Source organism: Bactrocera neohumeralis, chromosome 5, assembly GCF_024586455.1.
Source record: "Bactrocera neohumeralis isolate Rockhampton chromosome 5, APGP_CSIRO_Bneo_wtdbg2-racon-allhic-juicebox.fasta_v2, whole genome shotgun sequence".
In the NCBI taxonomy this organism is placed as follows: Eukaryota; Metazoa; Arthropoda; class Insecta; order Diptera; family Tephritidae; genus Bactrocera; species Bactrocera neohumeralis.
This window is the reverse complement of record NC_065922.1, coordinates 72,708,334-72,727,527: the sequence shown is the minus strand read 5'-3', so window position 1 is coordinate 72,727,527 and position 19,194 is coordinate 72,708,334. Positions and strand designations below refer to the sequence as shown.

Here is a 19,194-nt window from a genome sequence, read left to right as displayed (position 1 = left end):
TTTTGTTGATCTATACAAAGTTGGTAACACAATTCCTCTTTATAGTCTACTTTTAGGCGCTCAGTTATGAACACAATTAAATACCGTTATTATTTTATTATAAATATATACTTAAGCTAACATTGCACTGGAAAATTGGCATATATTTTAAAAAGTAATACGTAATTTGTAGAAATGTCTTTGCATAACTGCAGGCGCGCATACAATAGTGCCGAGAAACAGTTATATTAAAAGAAAACATAAATCAATAAATAAACGAAAAACTAAAAATAATTGCACGCATTAAAAATCAAGCCTGGAGCGTTAATTTTTTGGCGGCGGACGTAGCGCCAAGCTCGCCTCAATATCTTTTACGGCCGCGTTGCGCAGCGCCTTCTTGTTTACATTGGGATATGGTAAGCCACCGCCGCGCTTGCCACGCTTACTGTTGCTACCGCTAGGCAAGCGACTAACGGCATACTTGTGTCCGCTATGCTGTGGCTCACGTTCACGTTCCCGTTCGCGTTCACGTTCACGTTCCGCTTTGTATGTGTGCTGATAGCCGTAGCCTTCGGGATTATTGTTGTATTTCGGACTGTAGCTGTCGTATTCTAGTCCCTTCTGTGAGGCGCTCAATGCCCCGTAGGCAGGTTTAGCGTGCGCCTCAACCCAACTGGCGCTGGTCTCTTCATATTTGTGCGGCAGTGGTTCCTTCTTCAGCACGTACTGGTAGGGATTCATGACGGGGTAGCCATCTTCTGATACCTGCGCGCTAGACCCAGCGCTTGTGTCTTTTTCATCGGACGTGTCCGTTTGTGCACTAGGTTCGGCAAAGTAGCCGGAGTAACCTTTATAATCGACGCTTAATTCACCACTACTAGCTTTTAGTTTGCGATACTCGGCAGCTGCGGCGCCAGCGCCAGCCGTGGATAGCGTGCGTGATTTTTCCGGCTTGAATGGCAGAGAGTTAATATCGTGATAGATTTCCGAGTTAAAGTAAAGCTTATTTGGCTTGTTTGTGACACTCGCGCTCAACGAAGTTGGACGCTCATCGGGCTCTTGCGTCGTGACTACATGCGAAAGATCAAAGTCCTCGATATGCTTCAGCGCGGCGCTATGATCGAAATGGTCGTAGGTACCTTTAAGTGGCAACGTATATGGTTTCGAAATTGTTTTCACGGTGGCCGTTTGCAGTGGTGCGCGTGTCTTGATCTTGTAAACGAATTCAACATTTGGCGCCAGCGCCTCGCCGACCTCATGCGCCTGATGTGCGCCGGCTTGTGCGCGATACGCAGTCTCGGCTTCGGATTGATAGCGTTGCGTAGACTTGAGCTGATGTTTGGGCGCGTGGTGGCGTGAACTGGAGTAACCGGAAATGCTGCCATGCGTGGATGTACGGTGCGATGATCCAGTTGTTGACGCTGATGACGGATTGCCACTTTCACTGCCACTCGTATACACAGCATTGTGCGCGGGTGTAGCACCGGAATGTTTCGGACGTGTTGTTGTCGATGTAATATGCTTCTCATCAACTGGCACAGTTACCATTTTATAATATGTTTTCGGCTCTTGCGGCGAAGTGACGATCTTGCCTTCGGCTTCCAGCTCTTTCATGTATTTCATTACCGATTTTTCGATCTGCTTCATTATCTCCGCTTTGGGTATTTCCGTTGATGCGGAGCCGCGCAGCTGCTCTGGCTCGGGCTCTGCTGGTGCAACACTGGCGCCTTGATAGGCAGGTTGAAAGAGATATTTTGTGCGGTAGTGACGATCGACGCCGTCACCGTCAGCGACACCACTACCACCGCCTGCGCCGGCCTCCACACTGGCTTCGTAGGCACTGCTGTCATCATAAACCTCGTAAGAGCGCGTTACCGGGTCTCGATTGTAAGCAGACGCTACCTGCTGCGGCACGCCGTCATTGGCACTTCCCACAACAATTACTTGACCACGTTCCGTTTGCGCCTCCAGTTGTTGTTGTTGACTTTCCGCTTGCTGTTGCGCCTGTTGGGCTTGTTGGATTTGCGCCTGCAATTGTGCATGCATTTGCGCTTCCAAAAGTGACTGGTGGTTATTATCCAAATGCTGTGGCGTTTGTTGTTGCAACTGTTGTTGTTGTAATTGTTGTTGTTGTGCTGCGGTATGGTAGTACTCAAATTTGATATTGCTCGGCGATGGAGCATTTCGCTCGTCCGCCGACTCGTCGTTAGTTTGTGCTGACGGTGTCTTCGGTCCAGCTTGCAGTGCGTCTTCAGTGGACAGTATGCGTATGGGTTCGCGCAATCGTGTGCCATAACGTTGCATCTTCATGGCATTAGCTACATATTCCTCAGCAGTTTCGGCATCTTCCAATGAACCTGACTCGTAAGGACGTGATGCACTTAACGTGCTTGTGTACTTGGCTGTGATCTGTGTGTGCACCGGTTCGCTCTCCGGACGTATGAGATTCATTTCCAAATTGCCATAAGGATATTCTAAGGAACAGAAATATAATTTAACAGGCCACACAATTATAACCTCTCAGCTTTCTTTGTACTTACCATCCCCGTCTCTAGCATAAGCGCCACTACGTCTTTGTGGATTCTTATCTACATGGCTAGCGGCAAGAGCTAGTTGATCAGCAGCTGCCTCAGACTTTTCTGTAGCAGCTTCGATGGTTTCTTTGGCATTTCCTAATGCCGGCCTGCGACGATTGTAACGCGCATTGCTTTGTGATTCGGCTGAGTGAAACAGAGCTAAGAGCTTTAAAAGAAAAACAATTTACTATAATAATTTTATTAATTTATAAAATGCTGTGGAAATTGTGGAATAAGTGAGGTGGAATGACTTAGGTTCTTAAGTTCTGAAGTGTTAAGAAAAATGTATCACTTGCTGTAGCAGCTGTTATGATATGAAGAAACCCTCGGCCGAAAACCAACGTATTTTGATAGGAGTTTATGGTGGACATGCAGCAGCATTATGCGATGAAAATTGTTGAAAAAGACAAGAAGAGCTCGCAGTATTCTGGGTGTCACCCAAGCAATCATTTCAAAACGTTTAAAAGCCGCACGATACATTCAAGACCAAGGGTATTGCGTAGGAATTGAAGCCAAGGACGTTGAAAGAAATGCGCTTCAAACGCTGTGAAACGAAGTCGTTTTTGCCGCGGATTGTAACTGGTGTTGAGAAATGGACTCTTTACGAGCACCTCAAACGTTAAAAATCATTTGTGGGACCTGGCAAAACCAGTCAAACCAACGGCAAAGCCGAATATCCATGAAACCAATTTAATGCTCTTTATTTGATGATATCTGAACGGCATGCTAGATTATGTCCTTCAAAAACTGAGCGAAACCATTAATGGGTATGGCTACCGGCAACAGCTCATCCAATTGGAGCGAGTGATTGCCGAAAATCGTCCCGAATTTGTGAGTCACCATGACAACGCTCGACCTCACGTGCCAAGACTGGTTAAGCGGTATGGAGTTTTTATCCGTCTTACCCACTTCATCGCCCGGATCTTCTAACTTTTGTTCCGGTCGATGCAGAACGACCTGGCTAAAATTCGGTTCTCTTCAGAATAAAGTATCAAAAAACGGCGCAGTTCTTTTGGAATGGCATCCAAAATTGCAAGAAAGAAAATATTACTGGATGTCACGTCATGGATAGATCTTTAATAGTTAAATAGAGACCTGATATCTAATTCTGATACTTTTTCCAGTCCCTTGAACTGGAGCTCCTATATATTTAAGCCAAGTTCTAGACAGGGTCGGACATAAGCGGTAGACGTATAACTACAGCTTGTACTACTTGTAACTACTTTAACTGCCTCCTGGTGATCTAACCGACCTTTAAAGAAATAGCTTGAATTAATAGTTGATCGCAAGCTGTGATCGCTGATCGAAGAAAACCGATCGTATTCTTATGAAGTGATTTAATTTAATTACAGTTGTTGTAACAACCAACTAAATTTATTAAAGGTCAATTTCTTTCATAGCATAAATTTGAGGCTTAACCATTGATAGTATATAATGAATTTCTTATAGAATTGATCGACTGAGTAATGGCGAACCCAGTCGATTTAGCCATATCCGTCCATTTGCCTGTATATACGAGAACTAGTCTCTCAGTTTTTGAGATATCGTTCTGAAATTTTGCAAACCTTCTTTTGTTATCAAGAACTATCTCATTTGTCGGAACCAACAACTATAGCTTTTAGTTGTCATATGACAGATCGTGCAGATCGGACTCATATAGCCTATAGCTGCCATACAAACTGACCGCTCAAACTCAAGTCTGTGTATGGAAACCTCCTTTATTTGTCAAGGTATCTTCAAGAAATTTGGCATAGATTATTATCCAGAGTATTACTACAATCTCTGAATATATTGTTCAAATTGAAGAACTATAGCATATAGCTGCCATATAAACTGACCGCTCAAACTCAGGTCCCTGTATAGAAAACTTGTTTATTTGACAAGGTATCTTCACGACATTTGGCACAGATAATTTTCCAAAGCATCGTTATAATCTCCCATCATATAGTTCAGATTGGACTGGTGTAGCTTATAGCTGTCATACAAACTGACCGCTCAAACTCAAGTCTGTGTATGGAAACCTCCTTTATTTGTCAAGGTATCTTCAAGAAATTTGGCATAGATTATTATCCAGAGTATTACTACAATCTCTGAATATATTGTATAGATCGAACAACTATAGTTTAAAGCTGCCATACAAACTGACCGATCGAAAGCAGATTAAGGGTTATAGCACTGATCGATCTTCGTAGATTTCGCTTAGGACAAAGTCTTTAATTATGATAAAGTGTTTCGATGGGTTCTCTGATTTCTCTTTGACTTCTTTTCCGTTCAGTAAACGTTGACAAAAATTATTGTGGAATTAATCCAGAAATTATCGCATATAAGTTATGTTATATTCAAGGATTATCAATAAAAACCTGTCTGCCTCACGAGTTTCTGTTCACGTCTTACTTCCTGTGAATTAAAAAATCATAATTATTTCCTCCTCAAAGCAAAGCAGTAACATCCTGCAACAAGTGCACTGCCGCCAAAACCAGTACGAAACGCAGCTAGTTTTTGAGCTCATCAATGCAACAACAGTTGCGTGCAACAAGTTTCATTGTTGCATCATATGCCAAATATAGGCATAAGCTCAAAACGATTCCGTTAAGTTCAAATGTTTTATGCAACGCAACAAAAAAAAATGCATTTGTGCATGTACATATATATAGTATGCCTATGTATGTTGCAGCCACACGCCCCAGACGTGCGTGCCACAATGTTATTGACTTGCTGCGGTGTGTTTATCTTCCAATGATTTATCAAAACGGCTATTAACGGTAATTACGCAGTAGAAACGTGCAGCAGTTGCAAGTAGCACGCAGCAAAAGTGGTTGGCAACAGTGCCAATACAAAAACAATTATACAAATAGCGGAGAGAATATTAAAAGAAATCGAAAATCAAATAAAATTGCATCTACTGCACACACACATACATACATACATATGCGTATACTAATCGCAAATGCTGCAAAAGTTGGCAAGCGCTTGATGCGCTGCGCAGCGCGCATCATACTTTCGCTTTCTTTTTTGGCATCGCACATGCAACAGTGCAAGGCGCAGGCGCATGCGCGTACGTAATATGCTGTTACAGACGCTGCGCCGTTCATTCACTTCGCTTAAGTGGCAAGCACCAGCGTTGATATCAGCTGGCAAATCAGTGCAAGTTTTTACAAGCTTTTTTGAGTTAACAATCTATGTTAATTCAATAGTTGATAATTTCAAATTAACTCTTTTTACATAAATTATGTATGCATGTACATATGTTTTAATTATATTAATTTTTTCTTTGCATTTTTGTTTTCTTATTTTTATTATTTTTTATTATTTTAAATACAATTATTTAAAAAATCTTAAAATGAAAAATTAAAAACCTTATTTTTTCTAGTTAAATATTAATTCTTTTCAATTTCCCTATATTTTTTTATGATATATATTTTTTTTTAATTCTGTCTTTTTCAGTTTTTTAAATTTATGGTTAATAAGCAAAAGAAAAAACTTCTCTAAAAAGTGCAAATTTTTTCAATTTAATTGTGGGTGAACAATTTTTTTTTAATTTTTCAATATTTTTTTATAATAAAAAATCATTTAAAAATTTTAATTAATTTTTTTAAATTAAAATTAAAAATAATTTTTATTAAATAATTAAAATTTTAAAATAAAAATATTTTTTTGAATTAATTAAAACATTTTTTAATTTTAATTTTAATTAAATATTTTTAATTTTTTTTCATTTAATTTTAATTGAAATTTTTGATTAAATTAAAAATATTTGATTAAAATAAAAAAAATTTAAAATTAAAAATAAAAAAAAATATTTTTATTAAAAAAAAATTTTAATTAAATATTTTGTAATTAATTAAAATTATTTTTAATTTTTTTATTTAAAAATTTTTTTAATTTATTTTTATTTAAAAAAAATTCTAATTAAAAACATTAATAAATTAAAAAAATATTTAAAAATTTAAAATAAAAAAATTAAAAATTGTTCATATGTATGTATGTATGTACATATGCATATGTACATATGTAAATATTTTAATTTTGAATATGGTTATATTAAATTTTAATGTTATACAATTCGTTGAAATTTTAATTTAATAATTTCTTAATTTTTCTAATTGATTTTCTAAATATAAGCTTTGTAAGCTAATGATAAAGGGGTTTTTCTTAAAAATCTATATTTTCACATAGTTATTTGAGTAAGCAAATTTTTTGAAATTTTTTTATAATTTATTTTTAATTTTTTATATTAGAAAAATAACATTTAATTTAAAGTCATGAATAAGAAATATTGCATAATTCAAAACTTTCAAAACTTTTATTTATTGAGTAAGTAGTTTTTTTTGAAAATTAGTTAAATAATTTTTTTTTAATTTTTATTATTATATAAATTTTTTTTATATAAAATCAAGAAAGAAAAATATTTTTAATTTCAAAGTTTTCAAATCTTTTTAATAAAAAAAAACTTATTTCGAAATTTAAAATCAAAAAGCACAAAATATTTAAAAAAATATATATGTACATATACAATTTACGTACATATGTATGAATGTATATTATAAAATATACCACTAAAAAATATATGAAATACAAATTTTCTCTCAAAAAAAAGTTTAAATCGAAAGTTATAAAAAAAAAATATTTTTGAAGATAAAGTCATGATATTATTATTTATTGTTTTGAAACATTTTATTTTAAAGTTTAAAATGAAAAAATATATACATATGTATATTTTTAAATTCAAAACTTAATTTAAATTTTTTTTAAATTTATTTTTAATTTTTTTCTGATATAAAAAAAACTAAATTTTTTAATTTAAAATCAAATTGCTTTTTATATCTTTATTTAAAGATTTATTCAAAATTTGGAAAAAATGGTTTTAATATTTAAGTTTTGAAAAAAACTTAAAAAAATTTTAATATTAATAAAAAATTAAACAAAAATTTCAATTTTAATCTTTTTTTCTGAAATAATTTTTTTTTTTTAAGTTCAAAATAGCGCAAAAATATTTTTTTTAAAGTTTATAAGAAAAAATTATATAGAAATTTTTTCTTTAAGTATTTTTTTAAATTTTTGATATTGATTTTTTTTTTTTAATTTTTGTCAAATTCTTTGCACTTTTTTGCTGCATTGCTTTTCTGAGCGTGCTTTCGTTTTCTGCCATTATCCTTCTTCAATCAGCTGAGTTTGCGTTGACTTCGCTATTGTAGTATAGTGTTTGGAAGCACTGTTTACCGAAATATTGCTTTTATATTTCAATACTTCTTTAACAACAATACTTTACAACAAATTAGCACTGTTCAACAAAATTTGAATGTAAAACTTCTTTTTCTCCAATTTCACCAAATTTCGGGCCTACAAAAATCCACAAACTCAACACCAGCACCACTTATACAACACATTTCCACTGTCACTGCCAGCGCTAATATACAATATTCATATCCCAGCGGACTGGACTAACAGCTGCTGCTGCCACACATGCTCTACTTTTTACTTACAACCAACAGCGTTATTAAATAATATTTCATATTTTGCGCGCACATTTTTACGATTTCACGGTCTAACGGTACAAAATGATTTGGTGTCGATGTCGACCCGTCCATTGGCTTTTATATGAAAATGTTTCGCCGCTCGTCGTGTGTGCGCCCACATTCGACGGCGTGAGGCGGGCTGGCGTCCGATTGGCTGCTTATTGTTTCGTGGCTGCAGAGCGCATGCTTAGCTGGTCATTTGGCAGCTTTTCAAGCGTTGTAGCGTTGCTTGGCAGGACTGACAGCTTGATCGGCTCGATCGAGCTGCATGTATGTACATGCAATAAACTCAGCAAGTTAGATAAATAGACGTTTTCGTAATGAGTAATGAAAAGCAGGAGGCAGAAAAAAACCAATAACTTGGCTGTGATCGTTTGTGAAAAAGTAGGCTGCAAAATCGAAATGAAAGAAATGTAATGTTACATTGTTACGTTATTACGAAGAAATATGTCGGTTTGATTTGAACTTGTGCATTGCCTTCAAATAGTGCGCTACCAAGGCGAATGTCAAGTTGGTAAGGTCAAGTGCTCACTTTGGATATTAGAATAAGTTGCCCTCAGCGGGGCCAAGGAGATAAACGTAAAAAATTGCAGTCTTCATAAAGCTTCTCTAGAGTTTATAACTATGAATCTCACATAAAACTATGTTTCTTCATGTATACTTTGCCGAACCGGCATAAGGAAACTTATGCACAGTCCTTCGAAATATTTATGGAACTTTGTCTTATGCTATGTCAACCATATATTATTTCAGTTCATTTCTGCGTATCAATATTAAGTTTTGTTTGAATAATGTTGTGCTATGTTCCGCTGTGTTACGTCATGTTGTGTTTTGTAACATTCTGTTATGTTGCGTTACGTTTTGTTATGTTATGTTAAGTTAAAATGCGTTACGTCAAGTTGCGAGATGTAACGTCAGAGTACTGTTGCGTTATGTTTTGTTAAGTAACGTTATGTTATTTACATTATGTCACGTTACGTCAAGCTTCAATATGTAACATATTTTCGTTATGTTGTGTTATGTGACATTATGTTATGTTATGCCAGATGTACCGCTTTCATGCTTGTGCATTATTTTCTGTTATGTTATGTTGAGTAAGGTTATGATATGTTACGGTATGTTGTGTTGATGTTATGTGGTGTAATATTACGTTGCCTTTTATTATGTTCAGTTACGTTGTGTTATGCTACATTATGCTATGTTACGTTTATTATGTTACATAATGTTGTCTTATGTTAAGTTATGATATGTTTAATTTTGTTATGTTACTTTTGTTGTGTTATGTAACGTTATGTTAAGTTACGTTACGTTCAATTGCGGGGTATGGTTTTCATTATCTTATTTTATGTGACTTAATGCTAAGTTACGTAATGTTATGTTACATTACGTTTTATAATGTTACGTTATGTTGTGTTATGTAAGGTTGCGTTGTGTTGCTTTTGTTAAGTTACGTCATTATGCATTATATTTTGTTATGCTACATTATGTTGTGCTATGTAACGGTATAATACTTTTGCGTTGTACTGTCTTGGTAACGTTATGTTAAGTTATCGTGAAAAGAAATGAAAAATATATTGTGTGAGTTAGAATTATCGAAAGTCGATTAGAATGTTGACCATTATTGGAATTCCTATGTCTGCAATATTATATTGAATATAATGCAATATTTTATTTATAAAATTACAATACATGCAAATAAATCATTTCAGCTCGCACAGAGTTCAATGTATTTTTTCGCCGCGGCGCTTGTCAACACTAGTTGCCAATTGCTTGTTGCAATATGTCAAATTTGAACAAACATTAATCAAATATTGTTAAATAATGTCACTTACTTTTCGAAAGTTATCTTTTTTTCTTTGTATTTTATTAAAAATAAATATTCCTCAAGCATATCGCTCTCCTTTAAATGACGCCACCGCCACTACATAACGGTTGTGCTTGCTGCACTCACCTGGTGATTTGCATGCCTAAAGCTGTGGCCGCTGTCAGCAATATTAAGCGCTTGAACGTCAGTGTCATGGCAACGGTCATCACGCTCATGACAGCCGATAAACGTCAATTGCCGTAGCATGCGGGGTTACATTTCTTTGTGCACTTAGTCACTTACCGTTATCAACGCAATGTTGATTTTGCCTTTGATGTTGTTGGATTTGAAATTTGTAATTTGGCGAAATGTTTTATATTGACTTCTGCTGATTTACGAGGTGTTTTTACGTGACTTTTCACTGACCAAAGGTGTTAAATATTTTTTGGCAAATATTTTGATTTGTGGAAAATTTATGTGACATTTCTAAGGCATATGCATATACTTGTACTTTACTTATGTTTATTTACTACTATCAGGAAAGGTTACTCTCTGATTTTCAATTATATATCTCATCGATTGACTGATATTTTCGGTAGAAAGTCAACTATAGTTACTAATAATTATAATTGCCTGCATTTAGGCGCAGTTCGAATTATCATAAATAATTAAACTAAAGATTGTTTTTAAAAAAGCCCTCTAATTCGGATCTGAATATAAAAGATATTAATAAAAAATAAATTTTAGAAACTAAAATTTTAAGGCATAATGAAATTAATTATACATATTTTGCCTACAATTAGGCGAAATACGAGTTTCAAAAAAGTCCTTTAGTTCGAATATGAATTAAAAGGTAATAAAATAAATTTGAGAAAAAAAATCAAATTTTGAGACTAAGTTGAACTAATAATAATAATATTGCCTACATTTATGCGCAACTGGAGTTTTTATAAATAAAGATTAAACTAAAAAGTTCTTTAGTTCGAATCTAAATTGAAAGGTGATGAAAAAGTTTAATTAGAAAAATTCAAATTCTGAGTCTAAGTAAAACTAATAATGACAATTGTCTACATTTAGGCGCAATTTGTATGCCGACAAATAATAATTAAACTAAAAATTAGGTTTTTAAAGTTTTAAAAGATTTCTCTTGTTCGGATCTCAACTGAAAAGTATAAATGAAAAGTTGAACTTATAATTATTGCCTACATTTAGGCTGAATTGAAATTTCAAACAAATCCTTTAGTTTGGGTGTAAATTTTAAGGTGACACCAAATAATAAATATAAATAAAAAAAACTTAAAATTTTGAGGCTGAGGAAAAATAATAATAATAATATTGCCTACATTTAGGCACAATTGTTATTCCTTTAAATAATTGTACAAGTAAAAATTGTTTTTAAACGATTTTTTTCATTCGGATCTTAATCAAAAGATATGAAAAAAAAAATTAAAAAAAAAGTAAAATTTAAGGCAAAGTTGAACTAACAATAATTACCTTCATTTAGGCGCAATTTGAATTCTAATAAATAATTAAACTAACAAAAAATCTTTAAACAAAAAATAATAAAAATATTCTTCTAAAAATTATTTAATGGTTCGGCTGAATTAAAAAAAAAATGTTAATTGCCTACCTTTAGGCGCATTTTGAAGTCTGATAAATAATTATACCAACAAAAAATTCTAATGCAAAAAAAAAAAATAAAAATAAAAAATATCTTTAAAAAATTTTAATAGATTGGCTGAATTAAAAAAAAAAAAATTAATTGCCTACCCTTAGGCGCAATTTGAATTTAGATAAATAGCGTACAATTAGGCGGAAATTGAATTCTCATTATTATGCTAGAAATTGTTCGGAAGGAAAATTCTAAAAATATAAGTATGTATATGAAATGTTGAAAACACACATACATACATATGTAAAAAAATAATATATGAAATTAATATGTTTTTTTTTTGGAAAATAAATAAATTATCTGGCTTAATAAAAAAAATAAATTTCACTGTGACAATGATTTCTTTAACGAATAAATTTCACACATTAAGCCTTAGCGCTTGACAAAAATAGTTTTCTTATGATTATAAACCTGATATCTTTGGCTGCAATCATAAGTAATTAGTCGTAAAAATCATTCCATTTCCAGTTTCAACTTGTTTGACGCCCTAGCCGGTTGCTTTGCCACTTCCCCTTTGTAATGACACATTTCCGCGAAGGGCAAATGATAGCTGCAATATTTCCTAGATTTTCACGATCGTCAAGTTATTAACAAGCACTCAGACATGTTTTCATATATACATACACACACATACATACTTCTAAATTTGCTACACAGCTCTACATACGTACAAAAACCCAGTTTTTTAGCAATTGCGCGCTTATAGTATTTATGTAAGTGGAGCATGCCGCATGCCACTTGCTACTTGCCACATTTGCCATACAACTCGCGCGTATAACACAATTTATGCAAATTTGTGCCCAAAAAAAAATCAAAAAAAATTGTTTTATGAAAAAAACAACGCCAAGCGTAGCAAATTAGCCAGAAAAAGCGCATATTTTGCGTAGCTTTTTTATTTGTATTATTATATATTCGCTTCTTGCTGATTTTAATCGCTCGCTTAATAACTGGCATCCTCATAAGTAATAATACCGTTGTTTTACAATTTTTCCTTTCTTTACATTCAATGCTGCATTGAGCAATACTTTTGCCACGGCACTTTCAGGTGCAACAACCTCTTTACCGGTGGCCGCTTTGCGCCAAAGTGCTATGGTGGCAAGTCCAGCGTTATATTTGTGTAACGACTGTTACGTGGTAACAATTGCAGTGAAACATACATATGTATGTATGTATATAAATATGCGCACATGTAATGGCAGCAAATGCAATTTTTTGTTTTTTTCAATTTTTTTTCAATTTTTTTTTTTGCTGCTTGCAACGAACAATATAAAGAATTGTGTTTGTGGCAATGTTTGAAGTACAACTGAGGCATATATAAACTTCGCTCTCATGGTCTGTTTAGTGGCTTGCTTTTGCGCTCTTGTAACTGTCTATGACTGGATTATCCAACATATTTTTTGCGTTTTTTTGAATTTCTTTTAACTTTTATTTTTTCTACTATTTTTTTTCCATTTTTACTTTTCTTTTTGGTTTCGTTTTTTACTGCTATCTTTGCTTTTGACAAATGTATTATTGTTGTTGCTCTCATCACTACCTGTAATTAAATAATCTATGTTATGTATTTGCCGTAATTATTTTGACTTAATATGTCGTCGGAATGGACAGTCGCACGGCTTGGCGCCTTGACTCTGACTTTGGTGCATGATTGCTATTGGCTGCAAGAAAATCTCGCAATAACCTGAATGATTAAGATTGCGAGACCAGCTTTGTTATTGCACGTACATATTGCCGCTGCAATTAAAAGTGCTCAAGCTATGTCCGTATGTTGTGGATGTGGCTCATATGGTTTGGTAAATTGGGCGAGTCTTAAACATTTCAAGTTTGTATACGTTTCAATTGCATTGTTTTCCTTTGCTCAATTAATTGGTCAGTGTTTTATGCGGAAATTTAGAAGAAACAGTATCTCTTCACCATCTGTTCTTTGACTCCTTTCTGTTAAAAATATGGTTCTAAGTCTCGGTGTCCAAACAAACTTTCTTTTCTAAGCATTCACATGCCTTTCTAACCATCTCAATTTAAAATTTAGTTGTTGTTTGGTATTTAGTTGTATTTTCGTAAAGAGTCATAAACTCGAGTTTAAGGTTCAGTGTTTATTGAAAATGCCAAAGCGTTCTCTTTTTAAGAAACTCTGAGTTCTATTACATATTATTTTCAATAAAATACAGTTAGTATCGCACAAATTTTCTTCATACAAACTTACTTTCTTAACCCTAAACTCCACTTCTCTTATCATTTAGTCTCAATCTGAAATTTGGGTTTCAGAAACTCGAGTTTGGTGTTTACTTAAAACAGTGTAATGTTTTCTTTAAGTGCTTACAACCTTTGAGTTGAACTTTATTTATAGTAAGGTATTTAACTGCAGTGTTTAAGAAACTCTGAATTCAATAAGATATTGTTTTCGAGACAAATAGAGTTAGTGCCGCCAAATTTGTGTTGGACAAATTTAAGCCCAAACTCTTTTTCTCTAAGCTCAATATGAAATTTGGGTTTCATAAACTCGAGTTTAAGGTTTGGTGTTTACTGAAAACAGTTGAACGGTCTCTTTAAGTGCTTCGAACTTTTGAGTTGAACTTTATTTATAGTAAGGTATTTAATTGAAGTGTTTAAGAAACTCTGAATTCTGTTAGATATTAAAAATAGAGTTGGTTTGTCCTTCGGACAAACTTATGCCTAAACTCTATTTCTATTTTCATTTAACCTCAATATGAAATTTGGGTTTCATAAACTCGAGTTTAAGGTTTGGTGTTTACTGAAACCAGTAAAGTAATATCTTTGAATGCTTGAATCTTTGAGTTGAACTTTATCTACAAGTATAGAAATGGGTTTAACTGTAGTGTTTAAGAAACTCTGAATTCTATTAGATATTAAAAATAGAGTTAGTGCCACCTTAAACGTAAACTCTACTTCTTGGGTTTCATAAACTCGAGTTTAAGGTTTGGTGTTTACCGAAAACAGTAAAGTATTCTCTTTGAGTGCTTAAAACCATTATGTTCAACAGCAGCGCCCTCAACCAAACTTTTGGAATGGTCCGCAAAAAAAGTTTATATTCCTCTAAACACCGAAAAAGCAGTGTTTAAGGCGAGTTAAGAGATAATTTATATTGTAAATACCATACCTTATAGTAATGGTTAACGCTATATACCAAAAAACCCATAAACACAACTTTGGGACTCGATAAGATTTATTCTTAATCTCATATACTTTCACTGTCGCTGTCAGAATAATTTTTAGTTTCAGTCTGTGTTCTCATATCAGTCTCTTTTTCGGTCTCAGTATCCGTCACCATTCCAGTTTTAGGTACATAAATTGTGCTTTTTTAATTCCTGTATTAGGCTTAGAATCAATACCTGTTTTAGTTTTACTAAGTTCTTCACTCTTGGTACGACTTTCATGCAAGGGTGTACGTCTTTACCGCATTCACAAAGTCATTTTCGGTTTGGATCTCAGCCTTAATCTTTATGTCTGCCACTTTTTCTGCTTCCATTTCGCATTCTGCATTTTGTATCAATCTCTAATCTTATATCTATTTATGTCTTAATTTCAATTTTAATCTCAATCTATATAAACTCTAGTTTCTAGCTCTGCCTTATTGCCCTTTTCGTCTCTTAATCTCTAATTACATCTCAATATTTTATATACAGTTGCAATGTTTTTACTGCCTGATAACAATCTAGTTCCGCTTCCGTTCTCAACCCTATTAGTTTTGACTCCAATTTATGCTTCTCTCACTCCGTTTTCGTCTTCGTAATAGTTCCTAATATCAGAATTATTTACGGAAAGATATCGAATGCAAAAAATTATATTTTTCAAATAATTTTCGTAGAAGGAAAGGCATATTTCGTTCTGGTTAGCTTTCGGGGTCTCAGCGGGTGCCTCAGTTTCAGTTAAAAACTCAGATTCAGTTAAACATTGCATATAAAACCAAGTGTAAACTAAATAAACTATTGCATCTAACATTTCTATAACGTAAGGACTGTGAGGGTGTGGCGTAATTTTTTAGTAGTTTTTATAAATATCGCAGTTTCAACCTGTGTATTACTCGAAATTATGTATTTCTTAAAATCCACAAATGACCTCGCACTTAAACAAGGGTTAACGTTCACATGCATTCATCATACGCCGTGGCATACCCTTAGGTCACGCATACGCACTGACCACCGCGCAGCACCAAAATCATTAATATGGATGAAGTTGCTTATTTTCAATTTGAATTATGTATAAAATTAAAATTTTTTCAATTAATCTTAATTAATTAAAAATATATCGCAAGTATTGTATAGTTGTAAGACCGTTAAACAAACAAAGAAAATTAAGGTAATACTCCAAATCAACCGAAATGCGCATAAATTATATAATTCAGCTGCGCAGTGAGCGTTTACGTGCTGTAAAACAAATAAATTCATAAATTTAACAAGGGAAATTATGTATACAAAACAGCGGTGAGCAGGGTAACGTAGCTTGAACCAAAAAACTGCTGCCGGCACCGGCAGCATAAAGCTGAAGGAAGCTAAAGCCACAAAGTAAGCGGCGAGTGAACATGCAAGTTAGATTCACAGTTCGCTAGCTGCTAGAAGACGGCGCTTCTCCAGCTGCAAGCTGAGCTTAAGTTTGCGGCGCGGCTACGTAAGCTGCGCGTACGCTAATTACAATGCGCCGAATCAGCGACCATGAAAAGCTGCTTTAGTCTGCATAATCGCTACTAGCAACAGCTAGCATTCATTAACACGACTGGCAGCCGTTTTCCTTTTGCTGTGTGGCGCACTATTTTGAATTTAGACATGTAACACTTTCTGCGTCGGATTTTTTTTAAATTTCTAAATTTTGTGGAATTTGTTAATGTCAGCTAATTGTATGCGCTGGAAAAAATATTAAAAATATGTCTGCCTGTGGAAGCATTAACTTGAGTAAAAATTTAGATATTTTGATGAAACTTGCTACAAAAATATGTTACTTGACTCCCAAAAGAGGTCAGTAGTGCAGATGAGGCTCATCTAGCTAATCTAGCTACTCTAACCGGAAACCTATAACGTGCCATAACTGTGAAAATCGTTAAGATCAGATAATAATCATGCCATATCTCCATATAACGGTTATGTTGAAAACTATTGAAAGTGGTAAACTGCATAATGGACGTGTCACCGCCCACATTTAGGTGAAATCCTAACCAAATTTGGTACTTGAGGTTAACCAACCTATCGGACGGGCGATTCGGGCTGAATATTTTTTTGATGAAAGCATGGTTGCTTTAGTCCCCATATACTTATTATATGAATTCTCAAGCATACGCTGACGTTTATACCTGACATATTGGTCAATCTGTGCGGTGTCTTAATGACATTCAGGGAGCCTCCATTTCTGCTTTCCAGCTTGGATCCTTGTACCAGTTGCAAGTACATGAATTGTACAGTTACATAATATATACACACATTTCAGAAATTTTCTCAGAGAGCTGCACTTATTCATGCGATCAAATATTAAACATTAGCTTAACATTTATTTTGATTTTTAGCGCCAAAAATTACTTCAAAAGTTTATAAATCCGTTGAGAAGTGCAAACACAAATTTAAGGGCAGATGTATAATAGTTTAAAGCTTAAATCGAATCACTATTTGTGAAAAGTCGAAGTTGTTACGTTAAAAGCTTTTTTAGCGCGCACAAATGTCCGGCTTTTAAGTAAATTATTTTCTATAAACCTTGGGAGAATTACAATTTGTTTTGGGTAACGAACGAAAAAGTCGTTTAAATGCACACGTAACTGGTTTTTTTTTTACTATTTTTTTCTTTGTCTTGTTTTGAAGGTCCTTAAAAGCACGCAATTTTGTGAGTAAGAGCATTTTTGTAATATTTTTTTTATACTCTGAACTCATATACTTGAGTTTACCACGAACTTTGTAACATCCAGAGGAAAGACCCCATAAAGTTTATACATTTATGTGTTATAATCGAGATATTGATTTGAATGTTTGCACACGTTCTTCTCTCCCCAAGAAGCTACTTATTTGTCGGAATCGCCGCTATCCGCCAACTATAGCTTATAGCTGCCATACGGACTGAGGCATCGGCATCAAGTGCTTGTATGGAGAAATTTTTTCATTTCACGAGCTATCATGAAGAAATTTGGCATCTGTTATTGTCCAAGGCAACGATGTAACCGCCGAAGAAACTGTTCAGATCGATTTTGTTGGTTAGGTAAACTCATTCGTTCTTTTTGTATAGAAGCCAATATTTGGGTTGTGATAGTACACGCATAGAGGCCTACTGAGTCCAAACCAAAAAAACATTCCTTTTTTTTTTTTTGCAAAAAACCCAAAATATTCCGTTATGTATGTGTGTTAGCGTATTTGTGCCGTTACCGTCTCTCTACCGGTAAGCATTCGAAGCGGAAATCGATATAACTCATACGCCATGCGCATGCAATAATCGCTTGAGATTATATAATGCGACGTTGCAGTCTTCGAGGAAACGCCTTTGCAGCTGCGCAACTTTTTTATGTACGCAATTCGTGCATATTTGCATAACCACCTGTACATATGTTCGTACATACATATAGATTAACTGGTGAAGAAAAACCGAAGACCATTCAAATCGATTGAAATCAAATGTGATATGCATTATGTGGTTGCAGCTAGTAATAAATACCGCTATAAATGCCAGCACGCATGCGCGCATAATTGATCGCCAACTTCACCATTGGCATTTTAGACGAGCAAACGGTCAATGAGTGTAGACATTTTGGCAGGCTGCGGGCAGTAGCCATAAAATCAAGGCATTTTTATACATACATACATATATGATGGTGTGCTTATATATGTATGTATTGCTTGGAATGGGCTTGCGCGCAGCTGAGAGTGCGCACAACTAAAACTACGTGCATATCTACATATATGTATATATGTATGTTTGTGTTAAAATAACTAAAAATAATTATCAATGGCATAGGAATAAAAAAAATATAAAAAAAATAGAAAATAAGAAAGATTGCAAAAATGATGGCACAGCAAAACAACGGTTAATAAATTGTCAGATAAATGATAAAGATCCGCTGAGTTGCGCAGGAAAGTGCGGCGTGTGGCGGTGTGCCAAGCTGCAACTAAAGCATTTCGCATTTTCTGATCGTATTTATTTCTTGCATACCTGACTCATTGCGAAAACTCAGCAGAAAACAATAAATAATAAATTATGATAGGAAAAGTAGCGCGCAGTAAATAAAGCAAAGGTATGGCAACGCTGTTGTGTCTTTACATTTACTTAGTCTACTTTTAGGCATCTTAAAACTATAACATCGCTTAATTAGCCAGCTTGTATTGGCTGTGGGCTAAACTTAAGCTGGAAGTATGTTAACTACCGAAAATTTGTAGAATCATAATCTGCGTTGGGACACGCTTCAACAGCAAATCTACATAATTATGCCTCGACTAGTTATTGGAATTAAGATTTTCTACAGTTTATGCTGTGCTTTTTTATTCCAGATGACGACCTGCCATATTTAAAATATTTTAAGTTACTTCCGAACAGTTTTTCAATTAGTGAGAAGCTTCACTCAGAAGTTCAGTAACATAAGCTCTAACATAAGTATACACAGAATATCATTAATTTATTTTCGATGTATTAAAAATGTTAAACCTTCTTTTAATTATACCTGTTTTC

The 19,194-nt window shown here is 34.2% G+C and overlaps 1 protein-coding gene across 1 annotated transcript; it reads right to left on the bottom strand.

Moving 5' to 3' along the window:
• Positions 1-283: 283 nt before the first annotated feature.
• Positions 284-8,143, bottom strand: LOC126760241 (uncharacterized). The gene is made up of 3 exons (XM_050475724.1): positions 8,039-8,143; positions 2,520-2,721; positions 284-2,453 (listed from the first exon to the last, which is right to left on the bottom strand). Exons 1-3 carry the CDS (start codon positions 8,141-8,143, stop codon positions 304-306), a joined length of 2,457 nt encoding a protein of 818 aa, XP_050331681.1. The 3' UTR covers positions 284-303.
• Between the last annotated feature and the right edge of the window lie 11,051 nt (positions 8,144-19,194).